This window comes from Ostrinia nubilalis, chromosome 23 (assembly GCF_963855985.1).
Source record: "Ostrinia nubilalis chromosome 23, ilOstNubi1.1, whole genome shotgun sequence".
Taxonomy (NCBI): domain Eukaryota; kingdom Metazoa; phylum Arthropoda; class Insecta; order Lepidoptera; family Crambidae; genus Ostrinia; species Ostrinia nubilalis.
The window spans coordinates 12,637,776-12,664,914 of NC_087110.1; the positions used below are offsets into that span (position 1 = coordinate 12,637,776).

General features: G+C 38.5%; 1 protein-coding gene across 1 annotated transcript in view; it reads left to right on the forward strand.

Annotated features, from left to right (window-relative positions):
- The window catches only part of LOC135083180 (protein Wnt-7b), a 65,255-nt gene that overhangs the window by 21,656 nt on the left and 16,460 nt on the right, over positions 1 to 27,139 (forward strand). Inside the window, exons 2-3 of the mRNA XM_063977914.1 lie at positions 16,650 to 16,772; positions 17,870 to 17,967. Coding sequence (XP_063833984.1) covers positions 16,650 to 16,772; positions 17,870 to 17,967 — 221 coding nt within the window. The remainder of the gene's footprint in view (positions 1 to 16,649; positions 16,773 to 17,869; positions 17,968 to 27,139) is intronic.

Genomic DNA, 27,139 nt, shown 5'->3' on the forward strand with positions numbered 1-27,139 from the left:
TGTTGGGACATACGGCTAAATATTTTAAAGAGCATTGTAAATTGATGCATTTTTTTTTATATGTGACAGGAGGCAAACGAGCAGACGGATTACCGGAATTAAAAAGCTGGCACTTATTTATATGCTCTTCTACATTTTTTTATTGGATAGATGGCAGATACTGCATGCTTTGCTGATTTAGTTTTGATAAGCCGTTGAAAAAAATGTTCTAAAATAATTATTTACCAAGTAAATCGAACCTGACATTTGAATCTCAAATAAAATCTTTTTAAAGTTTGTAAAAAGCTCTCGACTTTAACGTCCCGTATTTCCAAAGCTGTACATTACCGTATCGCGCACTAAACTCGAGTTTATCTTCGCTCATTGAGTTTATTGTAAACACGACGATACACATAATTTATAGCCCGATATTGTTATCCTTTTAACGTCAATAAAACTACTCAGAGTCCTTTAAATACGAATAAAATCCTTTAAATATGAACCGCGAAGATAAAAATAAATAAGCTAAACCGAATGTACTCGTTTGTTATAGGTTTGCTCTTAACACGTCCAGTTGATAAAGTTTATTTGTTTATTGAAGTCACCGGGTCACCCTGAAAACCTGGCAACTCTGAGAATAACGACATCAAGTAGCGTCATCATAATTTTCAAGATGACAATCTCACATAGCGCATGCAGCGGCGGCGGGGACCGAACCCGCGTTCCCCGGATCACGAGTGGTTAGTCCGACCCCTTCACCGTTCGGCTATTGTGGCTTCAATTATACAGGGTGTGGTTTTGTAAAACAACGCCCAACTCAGGGATGGTAGTATACACGACACTGATGCCAAAAAAGTATAAAAACAATATTTTAAATTTTCATGGAAAAATCCATGAAATCAAGAAAATGGTATTATTACGCGGGCGAGCTACCGGACAGTCCCCCCGCTCCCCCGGGACGGCGGCCGCATGTGCTCGGTGGTGTAGCGGGGTACGCGGGGGTGGTGCGGGCAGTAATAAGCGCTGTCTCGAAAATTTTAGGAGACGTTTGAACAAGGTTTTTTACTGTTAAAGTAATAGTTACAATTTTATTTATATTTTTCTTGTGATTACTTTTATGTGTACTACCAGACTGAGATGGGCGTTGTTTTACAAAACCACACCCTGTATTACTACTAATATTTTATTTTTATTAATTAACTAGCGGCCGCCCGCGACTTCGTACGCGTGGACCTCGTTTTACTCCATTAGGGGTGGAGTTTCGTAAAATCCGCTCTTAGCATCTATAGCGCATACATTTAAAATTTCAACTCTCTTATTTTAAACACATAGGACTTTCATAATATAAACTTCCAACCCTCCTTTTATCTCCTTAGCCCCCGTAGTTGATTTCTAATGATACATTTTCAGTATATGTACCACCACCACCACCACCATTTCAGCCATAGGACGTCCACTGCTGAACATAGGCCTCCCCCAATGCTTTCCATGTTGATCGATTGGAAGCGGCCTGCGTCCAGCGCTTCTCTGCTACCTTTACGATGTCGTCTATCCACCTTGTAGGTGGAAGTCCCACGCTACGTTTTCCGGTACGCGGTAGGGCATGCAAAAACCGAGCGGTTTGGAAAAACCGGTTTTTTCGGTTTTTATTTTTAAAAACCGAACTAAACCGGTTTTTTCGGGTTTTTCGGGTTTTTCGGGTCGACTGTTTGTAAGTAAATAAAAATGCTGCAAATTATAATAAAAATCATTTTATTTCTTTTATATTCTAGTTTGACAAGATGAAGTTACATGTTCTGAACATAATATTGTGAGATCAATTGAATAGTTTAATTAAAAATCAAATATAAAGAGATCAACAATAGGATACTTCGCTCATTAGCAAAGCAAAACCTTTGGTCAGGACTTCTTGGCGGGAATCTGAAGCGTCATGTTAGCGGTTTTGTTTTATTTCCTCAAATTCGTGTGTGGGCGACTATTAATGTATAATAATGGTGGATTATTAACCATTGAGTGTTCGTGAACGTCCATGGGTGTGGGCAAGTGAAGCAAAACAGTGCATCGTGATTCTTCTGGTTCTCTCAAGTTGTCCATAGGAGGTCTCAGTAAAGCACCACAACTTTACTGAGACTCAAAGGGTGGGAAAGGGTATCATCTATCATCCTTCATTATATCATACTTGATCTCATTTTGTAACTCGTATCACTTATATACTGGAAAATGGCACAAATCAAGTCGACCTCGACGTGTATTGCCAACATCATCAAAAAAGAAGAAGAAAATTTGGTCATAGTTATGCTTATTTAAATAATATGCAAGTTGACACTGACAGAGACTAGCAAAGCAAAAATAATGGCGGCAATGGTCAAATACAAAGCGCGTTCCATTTTGCGCCCGCGCGCTTATAGCTTTAGCTAGAAGATACATGGTACTTTAGTTCAATACCATAGCCATAGACTATACTCTACTCATTCACATTGCATTCATCATCATTCATCATCATTTCAGCCATAGGACGTCCACTGCTGAACATAGGCCTCCCCCAATGCTTTCCATGTTGATCGATTGGCAGCGGTCTGCGTCCAGCGCTTCCCTGCTACCTTTACGATGTCGTCGGTCCACCTTGTAGGTGGACGTCCCACGCTGCGTTTTCCGGTACGCGGCCTCCATTCTAAAACCTTTCTGCCCCATCGGCCGTCAGTTCTGCGTACTATGTGCCCTGCCCATTGCCACTTCAGCTTGCTAATCCGTCGGGCTATGTCAGCGACTTTGGTTCGTTTACGGATCTCCTCATTTCTGATTCGATCTCGCAAAGAAACACCAAGCATAGCCCTCTCCATAGCACGCTGTGCAACTTTGAGCTTCTGTATAAGGCCTATAGTGAGAGGCCACGTTTCCGAGCCATAAGTTATCACTGGTAACACACATTGGTTATACACTCTAGTCTTTAGGCATTGAGGTATTTTGGACGAAAAGATGTTGCGTAGTTTCCCGAACGCTGCCCAGCCGAGTTGGATTCGACGATTGACCTCCTTCTCGAAATTGGACCTACCTAGCTGGATCGTTTGTCCGAGGTAGACATACTTGTCGACAATCTCGAGAATTGAGCTCCCAACTGAAACTGGGTAGGGCGTAACATGGACATTCGACATAAGCTTCGTTTTGTCCATGTTCATCCTCAGGCCTACCTGTTGGGAAACTCGATTAAGGTCTTCGAGCATTGTGTCAAGATCTTCCAACGATTCTGCCATGACTACAATATCGTCGGCAAACCGAAGGTGAGTGATGTACTCGCCATTAATGTTTATGCCGAATCCTTTCCATACCAGGAGTTTGAAAGCGTCTTCCAATGCAGCGGTGAACAGTTTCGGAGATATAACATCTCCCTGCCTAACGCCTCGCTGCAGTGGAATCGCCCCCGTGCTCTGCTCCTGTACTCGGACCGACATGGTGGCGTTTTTGTACAAGCACTTCAGCACCTCGATATACCGATAGTCAATACGGCACCGCTGGAGAGATTGTAACACTGCAAGTTATACTCCTCAGTCTTCTGTATAACCTGCCGCAGCGTATGGATGTGGTCTATGGTACTATAACCTTTTCGGAATCCGGCTTGTTCGGGAGGCTGGAAGTCATCGAACCTACGCGCGAGACGGTTCGTGATGACTCTCGAAAACAGTTTGTAGACATGACTCAGAAGCGAGATGGGTCTGTAATTCTTCAGCAAGGTCTTATCACCTTTCTTGAAGAAGAGCACCACCACGCTTCAGTTCCATGCCTCTGGCGTAGTTCCCTGGAGTAAGACGGAGTTAAAGAGTCTCTGAAGGACTTTCAGTATCGGTGTTCCACCCGCATTCAGAAGCTCCGATGTTATTCCGTCATCACCCGGTGCCTTGTTGTTCTTTAGCTGTTTGAGAGCCATCCTAATCTCGTATAGGCTGATGTCCGGGATATCTTCGGTATAGTGTCGAGTTAGCTTAGCTCTTGGATCTGAAGTTGAGCTATCAACGGGTTTGGTGACCGAGGTATATAGCTGTCCATAAAACCTCTCGATCTCACCCAGAACCTCGGCTTTTGTTGACGTTACACTACCGTCCGCCGTCGTTAGCTTCGTCAGCTGGCTTTGCCCAATAGAGTTGTCTCTTGCGAACACTTTGGAGCCTTGGTACCGCTTCCACATTGCATTACAATAATTGTTTTTATTGATATGACTAAAGAAGCGTGTTCTTGTATGAGTTATTAAATTATCTAAAATCGTAGAAGAAAAACCGAAAAAACCGAAAAACCCGGATTTATAACTGACAAAAACCGAGTTCCAAATTGTGTCGGTTATCCGGTTTTTTCGGTTATCCGGTTAACCGGTTTGCATGCCCTAGTACGCGGCCTCCATTCCAGAACCATTCTGCCCCATCGACCATCAGTTCTGCGTACTATGTGCCCTGCCCATTGCCACTTCAGCTTGCTAATCCGTCGGGCTATGTCAGCGACTTTGGTTCGTTTACGGATCTCCTCATTTCTGATTCGATCTCGCAAAGAAACACCAAGCATAGCCCTCTCCATAGCACGCTGTGCAGCTGAGCTTCTGTATAAGGCCTATAGTGAGAGGCCACGTTTCCGAGCCATAAGTTATCACTGGTAACACACATTGGTTATACACTCTAGTCTTCAGGCATTGAGGTATTTTGGACGAAAAGATGTTGCGTAGTTTCCCGAACGCTGCCCAGCCGAGTTGGATTCGACGATTGACCTCCTTCTCGAAATTGGACCTACCTAGCTGGATCGTTTGTCCGAGGTAGACATACCTACTTGTCGACAATCTCGAGAATTGAGCTCCCAACTGAAACTGGGTAGGGCGCAACATGGACATTCGGCATAAGCTTCGTTTTGTCCATGTTCATCCTCAGGCCTACCTGTTAGGAAAATCGATTAAGGTCTTCGAGCATTGTGCCAAGATCTTCCAACGATTCTGCCATGACCACAATATCGTCGGCAAACCGATGTGTACACAGTACCACAGTGTACCGAACAGTATATGTACACCTCCACAATATCTAGAGATCATAGTGAGCATACACTTTAACTTTCAAGTCTCTTACTTTAAAAACCGAGGACTGCAATACAAACTTCTAACCCCCTTTTTAACTCCCATAAGGGTTGAATTTTGCAAAATTTCGTCTTAGTGACTACCTACGTTCTAAAAGGAGTCCACTTTGATCACCTGGCTTTGATTAGCCAGGTGATCAAAGTGGACTTACAGCGACAATTTAGTGTCCTTTGAATTTATTCTGTGCCTTTGATCACCCACGGATACGATGACCTGGGTGAGCCAAGTGGACTCTAGTTAAATTATTATTTTAGTGTCCTTTGATCATCTACAAACAAATCACACCTCCTCTGAATAGTCACATGTCCAATTGTTGTACCTACTACATATTTTGTTTTGTAACATTTTTGATATTTTCTAAAAACCGCAATAAACAAATTGGACATGTATGTGACAATTCAGAGGTATGATTTATTTATGGTGATCAAAGAACACTAAAAATATAATTTAACTGGAGTCCACTTTGATCATCTTGGTGATCAAAGCCAGGTGGAATAGACCATTAACCCCTGAGAACTCTTTTGAGACTTGTAGTTTCTGAGACTTCGTGATGAGTGAGTGAGGAGTCACTTAGTCATTCAATGACCTTTCTTTCTACTAAAATTATACGTAACTATAGTAATTATCATTAAAATCAAATAAGTAAGTACCTACCAACCTAAGTAATTAAAATAAAGACCCTACCAAAAAATTAATAAATTACATACAGAAAATAAAAACGAAGTAGGTAATTCTTATCCTATTTAACTACAATCGCCCACGCGCCCATCCCATTTGTCCGCCGCTGAACCGTACCCTAATATTCATCTCGGTAGATGGCGGCACATAGTAAGAATTTGCAAGGAAGTTTGTAAAAAGTCACTAATTAACACTTTGATTTGCTCGTTTAAACACAGTGAATGATTCAAATAGGTACATACAGTGAATGGTTCAGTTACATAAAATATCTTTATTTATTAAATTTTCAATATTATTTACGAACAGCGCTATTCATAGTACATGTAATATTTAGTTACTAATTTACTAATGATGTCGATAGATGGCGTTTGACAGCTTTGCCTTCATGAATATTTACGTACCTCAAAAATTTTTGTCAGGCGCAAGAAGATTTTAACCAATGACGATAGATGGCGCTTTTCCACGTCTTATGAAAATCCCAAATATTTTACGGGACCCTATTTTTTTCCAAAATAAAATTTAGCCTATGTTACTCGTGAGTTATGTAGCTTTCGAATGGTGAAAGAATTTTTAAAATCGGTCCAGTAGTTTTTGAGCCTATCCATTACAACTAAACAAACAAACAAAGTTTTCCTCTTTATAATATTAGTGTAGATTACTATATTCATTCTACCTACCCGCAAAGACACTGTGAGGATCGCAAGCAGCAAGTCGGCTGGCCAGGCGCACGCAGCCACATCCTTGGCCCGTGAAAGTTGACCCGAATGGGCCCAGCTGGACTGGACCCAACATTAATCACACACCACTATTACTCCTACCAATAAGCACATTTATCATCCTCTCATTAACTACCTATTAGCACAAGAGATGGACACGCAGTAGAACCTGATACACTGATGGCCTAGCCTGTATCGACTCTTTTACAGTACTTGCATTTTTGTATACAAGTATACAAATTAGTATTATACGCATTTGTATTCAGCCTAAAACCAAACAAATTTAGGTCGTTGTTAAAACAGTAATTACCTAACTATTTACTGTTTTAACAACGATGCGATTATTTCGAGTTTTAATTAATTGCCAAGTTATAATACTGTATTTAACATAGCATCTAAAAAAAAAATATTTTCTTTTTCTGTTTCTGTTTACTGAATTTTTATAAACGATACCTACGAGTATGTATAAACTATTTGTGAAAACTATTTTGGCAAATGTGAAGTTTAATTGGTAACTCTATACCTATGTGTTAAGAATGCTGTTTGTTTTCTTAACAATAAAATAAATTTTCAAAATAAATACCTACAATATAGCCAAACCTTTGTTTTGGGTGCGTCAAAATTTAAAACTGGGTTGCATTATCTTACTTTAACTTTGACAAACGTCAAAAGTCAGTCAAACTCCATACAAAAATCACAGGTTATTGTCATAGTCACGGTTAAAATAAAGTGGTGCAGTTTTCTTATTTATTTATTTTAATTTTTGTGAATTCAAAAGTGAAGTGTAGGTATATAATTGTGTAATGTTTGTACCAATAAGGAGTAACCTTACTGTACATGACACTATTTTGGTATTAAATATTAACTTGTACTTCATAAAACTAAAGTGATATAAGACGTGTGCCTGTCGTGGAAACGTATGATGTTCCATTATAATAATCTATTTCTTAATGAAGTTGGTTTAAAATTAATTGTATTTGGTTAATTGAATATGTTAATCGCTTGACACACTAATAGTTAACATTGATTTGAACTTTGACTCTTTTCACATATTCATCTCCTTTTTGGAGTATTTTTCTTGTTGTTGTTGTCTCTACATCTGTCAGGTCATCAGTTGCAAGAACTAGAGCACTGTAAATAATTTTAATTTTATTAAGAGCAGTACTAATGGTCTGCCTTAAATATTAACTAACTATGTATAACTTCTAATGAGTTAGCTACGTCTCAACTGTTTTACGATAAGTTCTTCCGTAGCAGCTGCCAGAGGCTACAATATAGTTTATCAGCTACCTTATTAATATTAAGGCTTTAGTCTCTATTTTTATCAACAAACCGTTACAGTCTGACTCGTGATAGGTAATTTCCAGTCCCGCGGCTCCCGGCGATCTATGACGCCATCTAGCATCTAACTATTTAGTTCAACTATTTTACTGCGTCTCTTCATGCGATTATCACCCGAATTATCAGTTAGAAATAAAACGGCCAGTAATTTAAATGCCTAATACAGCATCATTACATTCATTAACATGCTCTAACAAGATCCAGTTTGTATCGATCCATCAATCCTGTCTCCTTAAGGAGTGCTTACCTATATGGGGAAGCTTTTAAAGCTGATATATTATGATCCACTTGTGAATAATATTTCTAACTGGATTTCAAAAAGGGTAAACTTGAATAATTAAAAAACAAAGTGTATAATTTTAAAAGAATGATCATCATCCTGATGTGGAAGTCATTAGGAGAGGCCTATGTTCAACAGTGGAGGTCCTCTGCCTGAAATTATGATGATGATGATTGTTAAACGTAAGACATAGGCTTCTCCAAATAACGCCACTACGTAGAACTGCCCTCTAGTTTGCAATTTTACAAGGAAACTTCTCTAAATTTTCTTGTAAAATATCTTATTTACTCTTGTCTCGTATTGCACCCTCGGTATATATTAAGATGAATTTTAAGCTACCTTCCTAATACATAATTTCTAAGTAGTACTTAACTATTTATTTAAGCTAAAAAGGAAGCCTTAAAACGACATTTATCGACAGTAGGTACAATACCGACAGCTAGAATCATTATTTTTACGACTTGTTTACGTAACTTAACAATACTCGTAATTCACCGCACAGATTCTAATAGATTATTAATTTAGTAATGGAGTAAAGCTCGTAATCCGTACTAAATATCGTAAAGCGATTGTTGGAAAGTGTTCGCCGCGGGGCGCGCTTTATCGCTTTTTAATTGTGATTTAGTGCCGGTAATTAATATAAACAAATATTGTGCTTAATTGCGGCCCCCACGCGTTATGCAACGACTAGTTCCGACGGCCTGATATTTCCAATAGTATATATTTGTCGAAGCAGAATTATTATTGTAATCACCTGGTGACTGTTTAATTATACCTAAACGTTCATATTGACGCATAAAATAATATTTATAATTATTTTTTCATTCTGCATAAAAACTCTAAAAATTAAGATCAATCTCGTACGAGCATAATTTTTTTAAGTTGACCTGGTGAGTAAATTTATGTCGAATTTGTTAGAATTGTTTAGCATATGGCGGTTTCTTTCTACCTTTAGAACAAAAATAATATCCTAATTTGGCTAATATAATCTTATTTTGTTGTTTAGGTAAGACATTGTTTAACTTTCAGCAGTCGCTCTCAACCTAAGGTCTACACGACCCGAAGTAATTGGAAATGTATGAGCAACGGCTCTATTCAGGGATTAACTTCTTCACAAGTTCCAAGATTCAAGCTGCTTTCTTTAGCTCCATCAGTCGGCTCTAGCTCTACGGAATTGAAAGTTTCACCTGTCTTTGTTAGACGCCTGTCGCGATAACTGACTGTACACTAATTTGATTCATTAACATACCGCAATTTCACCGAACTGAAAATTAACTCATTTGTGCAAATATCATCAAAAAATCTTCAGTTTTAAATCTTAGTGCACTGGAATAAGCGCTATGTGAATATTTCTGATTTTCTGTATAATATTTCCACGCTACTGAATGTATACAATTTAGAAGTCATAACATTGTCGTCTTTATTGATATAACAATAGAGAGCGCCAAATTTTTATGGAAATTTGCAATGAGAACTCAACGGTTAACTTACACCAATTGTGCGAAATTTTTACCTAGGTGGCACTGGAAAAATATTTTAGTGCATCGACGAAAGTGTGAATTATCTATGATTTATTTAAATTGAGAGGTAATTCGTACATAGTTACCGATAAATATATGTAGGTTTTATTGGGGGAGGCCAATGTTCAGCAGTGGACGTCCTGTGGCCGAATGATGATGATTATAAGTTGTATGTTATGTCAACATGTAGCTTAACACCGAAAATATTACGATAAAGTCCCTTTATAGGCAATTATCTAAACGTGTTCCATAATAGCTGACTCTACCACCCCGAGAAAACATTATCCCATCAAAAACAATACTTGTCAAAAAAACCAAGTCTCGCAACTCAGTTGTTCTACGGTAAAAAGTTGTGAGATCCATGTAATACCAAGTCCAGGCCAGGAAATCTTTAACGTTTTACATAAATTATTGACTTGGCCATCGCACTAAATAATTTAATTTACACGTGTTTTCATGCGATGGCCAAGTCAATATATTTATGTAAAACGTTAAAGATTTCCTGGCCTGGACTTGGTATTACATGGATCTCACAACTTTTTACCGTAGAACAACTGAGTTGCGAGACTTGGTTTTTTTGACAAGTATTGTTTTTGATGGGATCTCATTTCTTTTTGTATTTTGTAGACAGCAGTTATGTATCTAGAAAACTGGACCGAAATTGAAAAATTTTACTCGATTTGGCGGTTGCACTACCGTGCCCCCAAATCTCATTTCTTTTTGTATTTTGTAGACAGCAGTTATGTATCTAGAAAACTGGACCGAAAATGAAAAATTTTACTCGACTTGGCGGTTGCACTACCGTGCCCCCAAATATTTTAGTTTTTCCTTGATTCATACACCAAACACTACTTATATTCCAAATTTGAAGCTTCTAGGTCTGCTAGAAGTGCCTTAGAGTTTTGATGATCGGTGAGTCAGTCAGTGAGTGACAAAATTAAGTAACTTTGACCCGTTATAATTCTTAAACTACTGGTTCAAATTGAATGAAATTTGAAATATACCGTGTCTTTACAATGCCTGCATAGCTAATGAAAATTCAGCCTTCTAGTTTTATCCAGAACGAAGTTACAGGCGGTCGAAAATGGCCTGAATTGCTTCGAGAAAAGGATGGTACGGCCGTGCTCGACTTGGTGGGGGCACTGCCGTGCCCCCAGATCATTGTTGATATTATGAAGAAATAGCTCAAGACACTTACGCCCGTATTCACAAACGATACTTGCTTAAGTGAAGCAGCAAGTCGAACGCACAGCGTTGAATAGAATTCTGTGATTGGTTCGTGTGTCACCCTGTGCGTCCACGCTCACTATGAGACGTCATAGTAATGTTTGTGAATACGGGCATTAAATCACCTCTGCTTATCCTCGAGAAGGCACTCTTGTCACTTTCTATAGAAGCTAGACAGTTGTTACACTTAGTGCCCGCAGCATGTCCAGCTAACCACGTTTTGTGCAAGCGTTCATTAATGCCCTGCCGTTAATGAGCGCGCCTGTTAGCGAGTCGGAGGCACTTCACACCGCCCACCCCCGCGGATGGCGATTCAGAATATCGGCGCATAAACTCCACATTCAGAATCGGAAAACGGGGTCGTGTCGTGTCGCCTTATCAAGAAACAAAGAAATGTCGGCCGTTTGGTGTAGTGGTTCAGAGCGGACTACTATGCCGAGAGGTCCCGGGTTCGATTCCCGGCCGGGCAGAAATTGAAATGATGAATTTTAATTTCTGTGACGGGTCTGGGTGTTACTATGTATAATATGTATGTATTTAAAAAAAAAGTATATAAGTAGTATATCCGTTAAGCTAGCACCCATAACACAAGCATTAAGTTGCTTACTTAGGGGCTAGCTGGCGCTGTGTGAAATTGTCATAACACAAGCATTAAGTTGCTTACTTAGGGGCTAGCTGGCGCTGTGTGAAATTGTCAAAAAAAAATAAAAAAAAAATAAAAAAAAAACCTCCAATACAATTTCAGATGAAATTAGTAATTTTTGTAAAAGAACACGTTTACTTCTACATATATGAGTATTATTTACTTATAGTATCTGAAATGGTTGTATTTCAAATAAAGAAATACAACCATCAAATTGTAATTATGAGAGGTAAAGGTTTTTTTATGTTTTTCTATTTACTGCTACTGGGACTACACATCAAACAGAGAACGGGCAGCAGCGCTCTCTGAAAAACATCAATCTTTTAAACTGCAATCTCCAACCCGCCTGCCAGGCGTGGGGATTATGGCAAAACCCTCCACTTTAGTGGAGGAGGCTCATAGTCCAGCAGTGGACTGTAAAGGGCTGTTGATGATTCTACTCACTGATGACACCGCTGATCTGATCTAACTGAGCAAGCTCAAACTTAAACAGACGCTAAACAGGAATTGGTTACATGGGGTCAATCTATCAAATGAATGAATTTCCGATGTCAATGACGATGCAGATTTGATGCTACAATATTGATTGAACCAACTAATGCAGCCGACCATCACGAGCACATTTAGCGTGTCCGAGCATCCGTTACCAAACCACTGTGGCAAGGATGTTATGGCCATCCGTAACCGTAACCGAAACTCTCGGATATCCGAAATAAAAAATATCCGTAACCGTAACCGATTCAAAAGTTTCGGATAGTTTCGGATGTAGGCAGTTTAAATTGTTTTTTTTTTAGTATTAACCATCTAGTATCATTTTTTATTTTTATATTAAGTACTTTTTATTCGATGTAAAATGTACGGCCATGAATAAACCGTGTTGGACAACTATTTTAAATTGCATTCTAAAGCACAGATATCCGTAACCGTAACCGAAACTTTCGGATATCCGAAATAAAAAAATATTCGTAACCGAAACCGGTATAATATTATTCCTATATCCGTAACCGTATCCATAACCGAAACTGCATAGGTATCCATAACATCCCTACCTGTGGTTTTGATTGAATGGCAATCACCAGACGATCATGTCATTATTAGCGCGCGCGCTACGGTCGGTGCGCGCAAATTGCGCGGACGCATGTCGCATCCGCTGCGCACAATGACGCCGCATGTCACTTCCGGTCTGGGGGTATGACGTATTTTGTAATGAGCGTGATGGGAAATATTTTTACTGTTGTGTTGTTATTATTTTAACGGTTAGTGGTCAAATCCATTGACACACTTTCCTTTGAATTAGTTACATGAAACTGTGTGAATTTATGAAGTGAGCCTAATACAATAGGACCAAAATTGAACAGACGGGGACTTCAATCTTCAACGTTCAGTTAATAAAATCTGATGGACTTTTCTTTCATAGTGATGGAGCACAAGCTTATGTAAGACTACTTAAAACAATAAGCGCCTGATACAGCTCATGTAAGAAACTTCATAAGAGCAGAACTGGCCGAATGGAGACTTCCCAATCAGAAAAATATGACCATTTCTGTAATCTCTGAATGAGCATTTCTCCAGTTCTCACAGCCCGACCACGGAAAGGAGGGCAATGTTTTTCCCGGTGTCCACTTGTTTATCGCCGCGCCAAAATCGCGTTTCATAAAGCGAACTTGGCAGGAAACATAATTCCCGCAATCGTCAGGCGGATCGGTCGATCGCAAACCGGTGGTACCCACACAATCATTGTATGATTTATTTGTGGGGTACAGTTAGCTAGGAAACGTGGCTAAAGTAATTAAATAAATAACGCTGTTGCTACTTCAACTTTTTTTTATGGAATACAAGAATAATGTTTAAAGCTTACATAATGGTTTTGTTCCCCAGTCGACGAAGCACATGATGTCGTGCCCTGCGTGCACGTAGGAAGATTTAATGAAGGCTACTGACAACGCCATTCTTGTGGCGGAGTTTTGGGCCGTCTATCATCACATGCTACGTAACGTAGAAAGAAAGAAAACCACGAAGAGAATATCCTAGTACGAGGAAGATAATATATTTTTGAAGCTGATTGTACAGAACTGGATTAACAGATCGGTGTTATTCGACAGGAGAAAACATTAATTCAAATTATATCATACCTCTCTGTCTTTAACGTGCTATTAGCCGATTGAATCGGGACTTGTAGATACAGCTCGACATTAGAAATATGGAGTGTTCAGAAATAGGCGCTGTGTTTAACTTGGATTGCACTTTGTTACTTTGTAGTCTTCTAATATCTAAATATATATAACTCAAAGGTGACTGACTGACTAACTGACTGACTGACTGACTGAATGACATAGTGATCTATCAACGCACAGCCAGAAATTTGGCATGCAGGTAGATGTTACGACGTAGGCATCCTCTAAGAAAGAATTTCACGAAACTCCACCCCTAAGGGGGTAAAACGGGATCCACGCGTACGAAGTCGCGTGCGGCCGCTAGTTATGCTTATAATGTTAAATAAAGTCTAAAGATTCAGGCACATTTCAATAATAAATACGTTACAAAATAATTAAATTTTCCTTTTTTCCTTGGACGAATGATACCTGTCTCAAAAGCTTAAGAACCATAATAATGCTCAAAAATAAGTAGGTACTAGAGACAAGTAATACCTTGTACAGAGGTAATATGTAAATCATGTCACAGTTTGCTAACTAGACTAATATTTTCCCTCAATGATAAATATCAATATAGATAAAAACTACAATATCGTAGATTGTTAAGCTGAACGTTGAACAGCCGTAGCTTAGCTGGAATCTCTGCGGCCTCACGATTAACCACTAACGTCTGAATGGCCCGTAATGTTTATCTGCGATGCATTGGCACAACAACACTATACAATGGCGACCCGTTACCTGCCTGTCAGTGCAGATTAGCCACGACCTAACAACCACTTAATATTGATTAATTATTTGATAGAAGATTGAAGGTAAATCTGTAGCTTTTGATAAACAACCTATGCCCTTTAGTTCAAAGTAAAGAAATGAACATTCTTAATATTATCTTCATCATCATCAGGTCATTTATGCCCGTTTTCACTATCAATCCCTAATTTTTAAGTGACCCATTTGAAAATTCCTGTTATGTGTTACCATAGGGGTCACTTAAAATTAGGGATTGATGGTGAAAACGGGCATTAGTTTCCAATTCTAGAAGAGGACCTTCTCTAATTTACCAGTGACAAATGGAGGATTTGGCCTAGACTTCGCTGCCCGATGACTGATATTTGCTTCTCCCTTAGTTACCTAATACGACATCCACGGGAAAAACTGGGGATGGTCTTATTCAACTCTGCTTGTACCTTTATTATGAAAATATTTCGCTTGACGTTTGAACTTAAAGTTATCTACCAAAATGCGACTGAATTTCTTCCGCAACATCTTCTCTGCACCAGCCGATATGTTGTCCCGAAGTGGTGGTAGGGCAAGCTATACAGTGTGAGTCACGTTAAAGTGTACATATGAAAATATATGAAACTAGACCTATTTTTATCGATAAAAAAGAGGTCAAAAAATTTTTGAGATTTTTTTTTATTTTTTTATAGAATTTTTTTTCTTCCAATTACTTATTGTAAAGAAAACGTAATAACTTTTAAACTAAGCGGTATATCCTGATAAAATAAAAACAGTAATAATTTTAAATAACAGGCAATACTAAAAAAATACATGAAATACCCAGAAAATGCCAACAAATAATAAAAAATGATACTTTTTGAAAAAAATCGGCTTAAAAATTCGTATTTTTTTGGTTATTTGATAAATTTCTCCAAAAAATGCCCCTATAACAGGTGGTTTTTATTACTTTTTATTATTCTCTATCGTATTACTTTTGTAAAACCAAAAATCGCATGTCTCTATCCCTATCACAACGTTTGCAATGATCGTTTGAACTAAGCCTCTCCGGGCGCGCCATTCAACGCCTTGTTAACAACGAAACTGAAAGTGACTCTAGATTTGTAATTTTGATAAAGACAAGTTAGATTTTAAATAAAAACAAAAGATTTCGAAGTAAAATAAGCATTTGAGTTAAAATTAAAATTGTCTCTACCTGTAGCGGAGAAAAATGTGGTGGCAGGCCTTTGTTCAAACGAACATAGCAAATGTTGTGATAGGGATAGAGACATGCAATTTTTAGTTTTACAAAATTAATACGATAGAGAATAATAAAAAGTAATAAAAACCATCTGTTATAGGGGCATTTTTTGGAGAAATTTATCAAATAACCAAAAAAATACGAATTTTTAAACAGATTTTTTTCAAAAAGTATCATTTTTTATTATTTTTTGGAATTTTCTGGGTATTTCATGTATTTTTTTAGTATCGCCTGTTATTTAGCATTATTACTGTTTTTATTTTATCAGGATATACCGCTTAGTTTAAAAGTTATTACGTTTTCTTTACAATAAGTAATTGGAAGAAAAAAAATTCTATAATAAATTTAAAAAAAATCTCAAAAAATTTTTGACCTCTTTTTTGTCGATAAAAATAGGTCTAGTTTCATCTATTTTCATATGTACACTTTAACGTGACTCACACTGTATTTGGGACGTCTATAAGTGCTTTGAAAACGGCCTACCTAGTATTTTAAAATGTTCCCGCCTTTGTTAGTTATACTTGCTCAAATCCGTGGTGGTGGGGGCCCGGTGACCTGTACTATAGGTATTCATTTACCTAGCTCAGGCTCCGGTCTCACACAATCATTAATGTGTTTTCTTTTAATGTATTTTATCCTGTATTTTGTGTGAGAAATAAACTTACTAAACATTTTAATTTAAAAAAGATCTACTACAAATCTTCTGTTTGAAGGTGAATAATAGCATTTTGGCCGTGTGGTGACGGCAGAGTAGAACACATTTTGTCACCAACCCCTACTCTTCCCGCAGGTGTCGTAAGAGGCGACTTAGGGACTACACATCAAACAGAGAACGGGCAGCAGCGCTCTCTGAAAAACATCAATCTTTTAAACTGCGATCTCCAACCCGCCTGCCAAGCGTGGAGATTATGGCAAAACCTTCCCCTATAGTGGAGGAGGCTCATAGTCCAGCAGTGGACTGTAAAGGGCTGTTGATGATGATGATGAATAGCCTTTATTGCCTATATTATATGAGCTATATTTGTTTATTCAGGTGGTCCCGGTGCGGCGCGCTGCTGGGCGCCAACATCGTGTGCGCGCGCGGGCTCACGGAGCGTCAGCGCGCGCTGTGCCACGCCGCGCCCGCCGCCGTCGCCGCGCTCGGCAACGGGCTCAGGTAAGCTTTACGATTGTGGACTTTATGGCTAGGACAATAAGCTTCAAGATCAATTAGAGAGATTGAGAGATTGGTTGGTTTCATAGCCAAATCTCTAGCTAGGAAGTAGGAATCCCACGCCGCGCCCGCCGCCGTCGCCGCGCTCGGCAACGGGCTCAGGTAAGATTTACTGATTCGGAACTCTATGTCTAAAACGGTGTTTTTCAACCTGTGAAGCCTCTATAAATCAAATCAAATCAAATTAATAACTTAAAAATGTAATAACACCCACTTTATGAAACCCTATTTAATGCAAATAAATTATATTTGATTTGATTTGATTATAGGGGGGTCGCGAGAGGTACTACCTCAGTAAAAAAATCTTATAAAGACAGATTAATCCGAAATTTAATTATGCAAAATGTTGTATGGATTGAAGTATTCGGTACCTACAAACATCTTTGCAACATTATAAAATGCATGAAAAAAAAGCGAACGGTCGGGGGATCGCTAAAAATTTTTTCATACTAGGGGGTCGTGTCATGAAAAAGGTTGAAAAACACTGGTCTAAAGTAATAAGCTTCAAGATAAATCGATTCAATTCTTTCTTTCTTTCAATTAGAGAGTTTTGACAGATCTGTGTAAATTGACTTGCTGTAGGCGACTACAACACAAGAATAGATAGAGCGGAAGCGTTAGAGCTACTTCCTAAGGTTTGAAGTTCAAAACGGGAGTCTCATTCAAAATTTAATTTCTTTTCTTATGTTAAATCATTTGTTGTTGGTACAAAGTTGATAAATTAAATAAATAACGTTCTTAGTTAAAAATCATGTTGCCAAGTTCACATTATATTCTTCAATTTGAATTGTTTCCTGGATAGTTAATAAAAGCATTTATGCAAGCAACAGCATGCAACTTAAACTGGGAATGTATGCAGAGGTATCTAGAGTTGTGAAGAAACCACTCACCACACGAGAGAGTCTACATTAAACTTCTTCACAAGTTTATACCGCTCAGCTTACCTTAGCTTCTGTAGATACATCATTCCCCCAACACCACTACCTTACCTCTTGTAAGAATAGCATTAAGCTTCGACACTGATTATCGTGTGTCCGCAGCATGGCGTACGCGGAGTGCCGCGCACAGCTGGCGGGCCGGCGCTGGAACTGCTCCGGCGTGGGCGACGACCCGCGCCTCGGGCACGTGCTGCCGCTGGGTGAGTCGCCGCCATCACCATCATCATCCTTCCATCAGTTATAGACCTCGCTGAAGTATTGAGGCGACTAGCTCAACGGTGTCAGTGTCGCACTGGCCGATTTTAAATTCGAGGAACGCTAGTGTTTGGCCGCGGTACCTACAATAGACCATCACAATATTAGTGGGTGAACCCACTTCTAACACAAGCATATAAAATATGTATTTAGCTCAGACTAGGGAGTTAACGGGAATATTAATAAACAGTGCATTGAAAGAAAGAAAGAAATAAACGTAAAGAAATAAGTCGATGATTATTTAAAAGATAAAAATGTTTGGGATTCGTTACTGCCTAGCTCGCATAAATGTTTATAACTTTGTACATTTTAAAGCATGTAAACCTTTGAAAAAGAGGCTGACAATAGTGACTGAGTTTCTTGCGCTGCTTCTTCTCAGCACTGGCCCATTTATTGTCCTGAAGCAGTGGTAGGGTTAATACTGGGACGTGTAAAAGTGCTTTTTTTAAGCCTATTTACAGAAATAAATGAGTTTTAATGAGTTTTTGAGTTTTTTAAACATTTAATGCAATTTGCATTGCAAATTACTAATCTTTAAAAAAAAGTAGAGTTGCACACTTAGGTCATGTACTAAGCACTTTGTTTCTTCTTTCTTTCTTTGGCCTTCATTTATTTAGATTACACTCTATTCTTACAGCCCCTAATTAGCAATATCAATATAATAATAATCAGCAGCCCCTTGAGGTAATTGTGGTCAAATATTTTCGAATGTATGCTTCGTAGTTAATTTATAAAACCTTATTGTATCTTTTTTTCCCCGTGTGGCTATTACTTACTACATTACCTTACTAGTAATAGTACCTACTTATCACGGATCTTCCAACGCTAAAAACGAGTCCATGACCACAGCATGCGACGTCAGACGATAAACGAAGCAAATAACTTACTCATTTCTCGCTAATGTATTTACATCTATTAAGCGCATTACAACATGATTACAGGCAACAAATAAATCACCTGGCGGATAATTATATTGTTAACACGCGTTATTTGCGAGGTTGAATCATGCCGATAAGTTAGCCGTGTGCTAATATCAATAAGCGGCTCCGTGCGTGAGTGGCGCCGCCCTAGCGGGGCTTCGTGAACCTAAGATAGTTTACGTCGAATGCTTCCCAAACTTTGGCTTTTAAATGATAGAGATTTATATTATTCAATATACTCGTACTTCTCAGCAGTCCCAACAGTAAGTTTAAAAACTTAATTACACCTCTTTACTTCCTTCTTTCAACTTTTTCAAAGGAGCAAATGAATTCAAGTACAAGTTATATCTATCTAAGGTAGTGACAAACTCTTCTTTCTCGCTCTCACTCTTCCTCGTATAAGGTTTTTCTGAGTATCCACGAAAGACAAGCGCGTAGCATTACTAAAATGCTACGAAATCATCCTGAATTAATCTTTTCAACTTTTGCCACTCTTGTAGCAGAGTTTTGGGCTGACACTGAGAAGGTTTGTTTTCGACACGACAAGAAGAAGAAGAAGGCCTTTCAGTGTTATTGTAGCAGTTACATTTGTTTTATTTGTACTCGTATGTCACATTGAATAGATATTTCCCTACGCGCTACTCGTTGCTCAAGTCTATAAGTGACCCCCTTCCTTGAAGTCGCTATCAAGCACTTAGTTGTCCTGAATTCCTGATTTGGATTTTTTCAGATATAAAATACTAAAATCAAAAAGTTTCATGTTTGTTCATTTCAGTTAATATCAAAGCATATTTTATAAGTTCAGTAAAAAGTTTGAGGACTAAGCTGTAATGTAATAGATACACGAGCTTTTTTAAGCTTTTGCCTTAAGCGAACCGAACTCGTGTTCCGAGGAGGTCCTTACCCTCGATATTACAAAAGAGCTTGAAACTACTTGCTGAAAACTTTATCGACCTACTTGATACGAATTAAGGTCCAAATTCCCCCAGCGTGAGTCGTCCACCCACAAGGTGAACCGACGACATCGTAAAGGTAGCAGGGAAGCGCTGGACGCTGACCGCTATCAATCGATCAACATGGAAAGCATTGGGGGAGGCCTATGTTCAGCAGTGGACGTCCTATGGCTGAAATGATGAGATTTTCCCTTTAGTTAGTATTTCAGCCCTAGTGGCGCTATTTACCAAGGTGTTAATTATCACTTCTTAAACAACCACAGCAGTTAAACTGCGGACTATCTTAATTTATTATATTTACACATAATATCAATAGAACTTAATGTTTATCTTCTACATACACAGCTCATACAGGTCGGTTTAAACTAACTATGCGTATAAATCTTGATGATAGCACAATTCCAATAATAAGATAATATAAAATGTGGGAATAACGAGAATTTCCAGAGGCCCATATCGTATCAGATATAGGCCTGCTCTGTCTATAAATAAGAAATGTTTGTCTGATAGTCACGACGATCATACAGCGCCAGTTCACGGCCGTCACATACAGGGTGCTTTAAAATCGACATTTTATGTCTTAGATAGCCTAAACTGCAGTTGATATGACAGAAAATCAGTTTGTTAACCGTATTTATAAGTGACATAGTATGTGTATCTTTAAACAACTGTCTAGACTATTATGTGCTTTTCGGAATGTGCTTTGTCGTTTTCAATTCAATTGATAAAGTCCAAAAAAACAGCATCACATTATTTTTATGGCAGGGTCGTAAAATTTAGTGACCCAGTTTACCGAATGAACCGCTTCCTTGCTTATTTTTGGTGAAATCATATAAATGGATCTTTTCAAAGTTATGATGTGGTTTGAACACACCCTGTATTTGCTAAAGCCACGAATCGGCACAAAAGTTAGCAGACGGAGTGCGCGACCCCGACCTTTTCTATTTATTTAGCTTCATGCGCACGAGGAAAGAATCTTGAGGCTTGTTATCGATGCGCACACATCGGGGGCAAATAAAGGAGTTGATGTGTTGTTGCTCTTTTATTGTGGCTTTAGCCTTCGACTTAATCCGCGGTAATAAAGGTTCTTATAAGTAAGTATAGCTTTTCCGCGATTACACTTAAGTATACAATGTTAATTTTTAAAAGTCGACGAAGCATTGATGTCCTGCCCAAAAAACTGCACGCAGGAAGATTTAATGAATGCTACTGACAACGCCACTCTTGTGGCGGAGCTTTGGGCTGACACTGTGTTTTGTTGTCGACATGACAAGAAGAAGAATATTAATTTTCATTTCCTAAATAAATCTTGTGTACTTATTTTTACCACTGAGCACAGAGTAATTAAATTGTGTCCATCATCATCAAACTCTATCATCGATCACTGGTTGTACTTCGGTTTGTCATCGTGGTGCAGTGATTCGTTTCACGGCTTCTTTCGCTACTCAAGGGGAGAGCCCGAGCAAAGGAGTCGCTCTACGGGAAGGCTTACTGCATCGATCACTCCTGACTATCCTCTGGTCTTATAATATCTTAGCTATTAGACTTTCAGAGGGACCGATTGCAAGTACTCTGCGTACAGCAAGGTACTGTATCAGACAGGCGTCCAATTTACAAGTTTAGATCCCCTCTCATGGTAATTTGTAAGTTAACAAGTGACATCCCATCACAGCAGATTTCGCACCAATGTTTCGTTCAAAGGGCTGACCTTTAAACTATTTTTCGCGCTATCTGCAGAACTTACAGCAGATAGCGATCGTACAGCGGTTTCACATTAGCTGTATCTTAACGCAACTATATCGCGGACGACGCTACTATTCTCTTTTATGTTAACCTGGCGCTTGCGACGTGGGAAGATAACATTTTCTATCTAAAGATATAGCCGTCTTTATATTATAGTACTGAAAATTATGATAAACAAGTAAAATTATGGTAAAAATCCATAAAAATGTTCCACAATCATACGATTATTTTGATATCCCAAAACGTCAAATAAGCGACTCAGCAGGACTTCAAATCAGAAATCGAAAAGTATTTACTGAGGATTGGGTCCTCTAAAACACTTTATGTGTTTTATTTTGTAAAAACTTATAATTTAAGTGAACGATTTTTCATTTGTATTCTCTCCAACCGAATTGAGAACCTCCTCCTATTTGTTAAAGTCGGTTAAAAAGATCAATTAATTGTATCATCAACTGCTCTACGAGTTTAAGGCTAGGTTGTATCATTTTACTTTAACTTCAATAAACGCCAAAAGTCTGTCAAACTCCGTACAAAGTAGGTACACCGGTTATTGTTATAGTTACGGTTAAAGTAAGGTGGAGCAACTCAGCCTAAGAAGGACGTTCAGTCTGAACTAAGCTATGAAGCAGTTCACAGGCTGTGTTGTCCCACTCACACGATAATATTAGTTCGTGAACACGTTCGCGACCTACTACTAGCTATTTAATTCCCTTAACCTCAATCGCGTCAATAGTTCAGGTGCACAGAGCGTGGACTGAACTTCTGAAGCTGGTGCATGGTTCAGCCCTTTAAGAGAAAAATATTTTTCATTGGATTTGAACCATGTAATATGTCAATAAAGTTCAAAATACGGTGACAACAATTCAGCCACTATCGGTGAAGTGGTGAAGTCGCGCCGTGTGAACCGCCCGCGCCGGCGCATCGCCGATGCCGCCACGTGGGCCGTGATTTATACCCGCGGGCTAATTGACCGAGGCGCCTTTACACCCTACGATAAACACGATCGGAAAATGGTACAATTTCTCATTACAGAATTTTATTAATTAAATAAAAATTGATGTAAGTTTCAGTGAGCCAAAAGATACATTAATCTACTTATTAATAATGGAAAATAGTAAAAATATAAGTTAGCTTCTAGCTATTTACTTTATCAACTAAGGTTGTTTTGGAAATAAATTATTTTAAAGGTTTGATTTTGATATTTTTATGTAATTATCGCATTGTTGTATCATCTATTTTAATAATGCTTAACAATCCGATTCTTATGCATACGCTTACGCCTTAACGTAACTTTTTATTAAAAAGAAATTGCTTTTGAACTTTATCTTGCCATTAAACTGACAGTATTTACAACTAACGCGAGATACTACTTATCTCTGCGTCAATTTACACTCCACGACTGGGGCACGACCTATTAATTTTGTATTAAATTATAACGACAGGGATGCGCCGATATCCGCGTGGGCGTGTGATTTATTTAACCTCGTTAATTGATTTTGCGCTTGTTTACTTCGTACCACGCAAACGCAATTATCGAGAAGAATTGCAAATAAAATATTCCAAGTAATACATAAGTACCTACTAGGCATGTGGTGTTCAGGTTCGAGAACTAAACGATTGTTGACTCTTCATTGGATCATTTGTGTGAAACAAAATGAGAGTTCGATGATTCTTTACTATTTTTCGTTCTTTTCTGTCAATATTGTTTTCTTCGTCAATAGTTTCAATAGAAGTTTCTGATAAACCACCAAAATTAAACCATTATCTCAACTGAAGTGAAAACAACACCGATAAGAATACCTACGGACAGGGCTCAATGATTGTAACTTTGTAGCCCACAGCCGGTCAGTCAATGCGCTGGTATTAATGTACTGTCACGACGGAATGTTAAACTGTCGTGGTATAGCCAGGAAAGATAAAGCAGACCATTTCTTTCCTGTTCATAGCGGCATTCTTGGAAGTGCCTAGAATGCCCTATTTTTAATGCTTTTAACCATTGTAACAAGGCTGTAACATCCTTGGACAACGCGTGGGTCAGCTAAAGCAAAAAAAAGTTACAACTACTAACAAAGCCACGGTTGTGTTTTCATTTCATTTCATTTCATTTCAAAGTATTTTCAAAAACAAACGTGTAGAGCCAGTATCAGCTAACCATAAATAAACGAAAAATTCTGGTGTTTCTGTTCAAGTTGTATTCTGGACTAAAGTCTGACAAACGACCTAATGACATGACAGCGAACTAGTTGCATAACAGTGCGGTTTACTTGCAAATAATTGAAAACGATCTTTGTTACATTATGGGAGCTTGTAGCTTTAATATTTTACAATGAGCTTAATACTTGTTGAAGGAAACAATAACTTGTTAATTGTTACTATTCGACCTTTACTTACAGTTTTAGTTAGGTTACCGTATTACCACAGATAATATAATACTAGTATTACTGTCAGTGAATGGCTGCTGACACCGGTTAGCAAACCACTAAAAGGTGTCAATTTCTATTTGGTACAATGCTAAACTGGATATTTGTTTCCAATAAACCTAAATCAATCCCAGAGACAGCATATTAGGCAACAGACAACAGAACTAAATTTGCAATTCTAATATGACGACATTATTTAGTTGTTCTCTTGCGATAAGTTAACAAATCGGTCGCGCGGTGTAAAGGCTCCTCGCTCGCATACCGCGTGTTTGTTCACACGTCACGTCGATTGCATTTTTGTTTATTTTGTTATTAGAGTGTTAATTGAGGGCCGCGTAGGGCTAGCGACGTGTTTCTGACTTAATTTTATGCATTTAATAACTGTTGAATTTATAATTCCAGCTCCTTAAGCGTTTTCTTATGGGAAAACGATTTCTTTGCTACAAAGTGTTGACAATTAACTTCATATACCTAGGTGGTATCTTCAAGTTAGTTATGCGGATTCAATTCCATGTAGTATGATTAATTTAACATCATAAGATAAAAGATAAGATAAGAGGGTCTTAAATATGGATTCCGTTGAGTTTATGGTGCATTAACATAATGGTAAAATTAATTTGTCTGACCAATGTATAAGGAGTTACGCATACTAAGAGCAATATACAATTTCGGTATTAAACATGCTTTTGCTAAACCTTTTTGAGAGATTTTTAGTTTCAAGTCCAAAATCATGAAATGACGTCGATTACAAACTCATGCAAAATTACAGAGCCTTGACCACAGTTTCATAGTAAGACGGGAACTCAATTGAAGCTGAAGTGGCAGCCCTCAGCAGGTGGCGTTGTCCGCGTGTTTGCTTGCGTTGCCAGCAGATAGCAATAAATTAATTCGACCATTGTAAACGGACACAAACCTTGTTTTTGTTACTCGACTACTTGTTAACTGACCCTTTGTGTTGATCTGACATAGCACGTTTGTTTATTTTTATTGGGACACTAAACTTGACGCGTTTTAAGTGCTCATTTTGAATTTAAAAGTTGGCTACTAAAATACATCAACATACTATGTAATTTAAAAAAAAACTGTTTATCTGGAAGCACTAGTAGGGCGGAAAAAGAATGAGTATAGGCTCCATAAGAGCAGTTGACGATTTGTAATTAAGTACTAATTTAATTATTCTAGACGAATAAAGATAATATTTATTTTTATTTTCTTTAAGTTTTGTAAGTTATGGAAATGCAAGTTGCGTTCACCAGAGTTGCCTCAGCCCACAAGAAGGTAGAGCAAGACCTTACTGCATCTTTCTTGCGTTTGATACACGTTATGACTACGATAAGAACTGTCAAAACAAAAAGCTACTTACACAAATATCAAAGACTGTCACAGCGTAACCAGAAGCTAAAACGGTAAGAATAATGTGAATGTTCGGTACGTGAGCAGATTATTGCATTTATTGCGACATGAAGCTGCATTACTGCTTTAAACGAATGCGTGCGCCGTTATAACGCCCAGTTTTATTACGAGACGTTTTGTCATGGTAGTCGTTTCGTATGAAAAGTCATCCCATGGAAGAAGTAGAACCACGTTACGGTATTAATTCTAATCATCATTATCATCATCATCATGCTGCTGAACATTAGTCCTCCCCCAATGCTTTCCACGTTACCCGGTTGGTAACCTTTATGATGTCGTCGGTCCACCTTGTGGGTGGACGTCTCACGCTGCGTTTTCCGGTACGCGCCCTCCACTCCAGAACCTTGCTGCCCCATCGGCCGTCAGTTCTGCGTACTATGTGCCCTGCCAATTGCCACTTCAGCTTGCTAATCCGTCGGGCTATGTCAGAGACTTAATTGGAATGATTTAAAAAAAATAACAAAATATGTACTATACCGACTATATTCGTAAATATTGTGACGACCGTAGTAGCGCAGTCAAACACCTCGAACATTGTTTGGATTTCAGTCGCATATTTATACACCTCCGTAAGTGCCCAAAGCAAGTTTTCACACCGGTCTGTGTATTTTCAGCCTAAAACGGGCAGACAAGATGAATTCCTTGAGGCACGGACAGGTTGGAGTAAATCAGTGCGAACAGGACCCAACGCGGGCCTATAACTCAATTAGGGCGTCCGACAACCGAGGGCTTACTCTGGAAAACAAAGTCGATATAAACCATGATATAGGTTGGATTTTTTCAGTCTTTGTCACTCATGCTAGCAGCGCGGAGGAAAAATCTGGAAACAGGAAAAAGTTATGTAGAGTGAGCCCTATTTTCAGTTAGGAGTGATTCTTTACTTATATAAAATGTAAGATAAAAATTCATAATAGGTACTCGTTTTATTTTTGCAAATAGGCTTTTAAAAGCGCTTTTACACGTTCCAGTATTAACCTTACCACTGCTTCGATAGTATAAATGGGCCAGTGCTGAGAAGAAGCAGCGCAAGAAACTCAGTCAGATTTGCATCCATACTCCAAACTATCAATTTTATAGTTAGTAAAAATACAGACAAATTGACAATTTCCAAAAACATTTCTGTGTAGTGAAACAGAATATAATAATTTACCCCATCGTCCAAGATAAAACCACAATTGATTATGTCCCAAACAAGACTTAGCGCGAGTCTATAACTCAATTAGCGAGCGAAGCATATCAGCGCGATAGCGACAGCGCTGCTTTATTATTATGCTTCGGTGCGCGCGCGCATTTTATGTACACAGTTGATGCTCAGTCACAGGAACGAGACCTTATGTATATAAGTCGGACGTATCGGAAGAATGCTGGCCGGGAATGTGGATTGTGCACATTTAGAAAGATAAAGTTTAGTAGGTTATCCATTCGCCAATAATTTGTTACAATCTCTATCACCAGTAACGTACCGGTTTTCCCTCATGATTTACCTAATATAACTCAAAGGTGACTGACTGACATAGTGATCTATCAAAGCACAGCCCAAATCACTGGACGGATCGGGCTGAAAGGCATGCAGGTAGATGTTATGACGTAGGCATCCGCTAAGGAAGGATTTTACGAAACTCCACCCCTAAGGGAGTAAAACGGGATCCACGCGTACGAAGTCGCGGG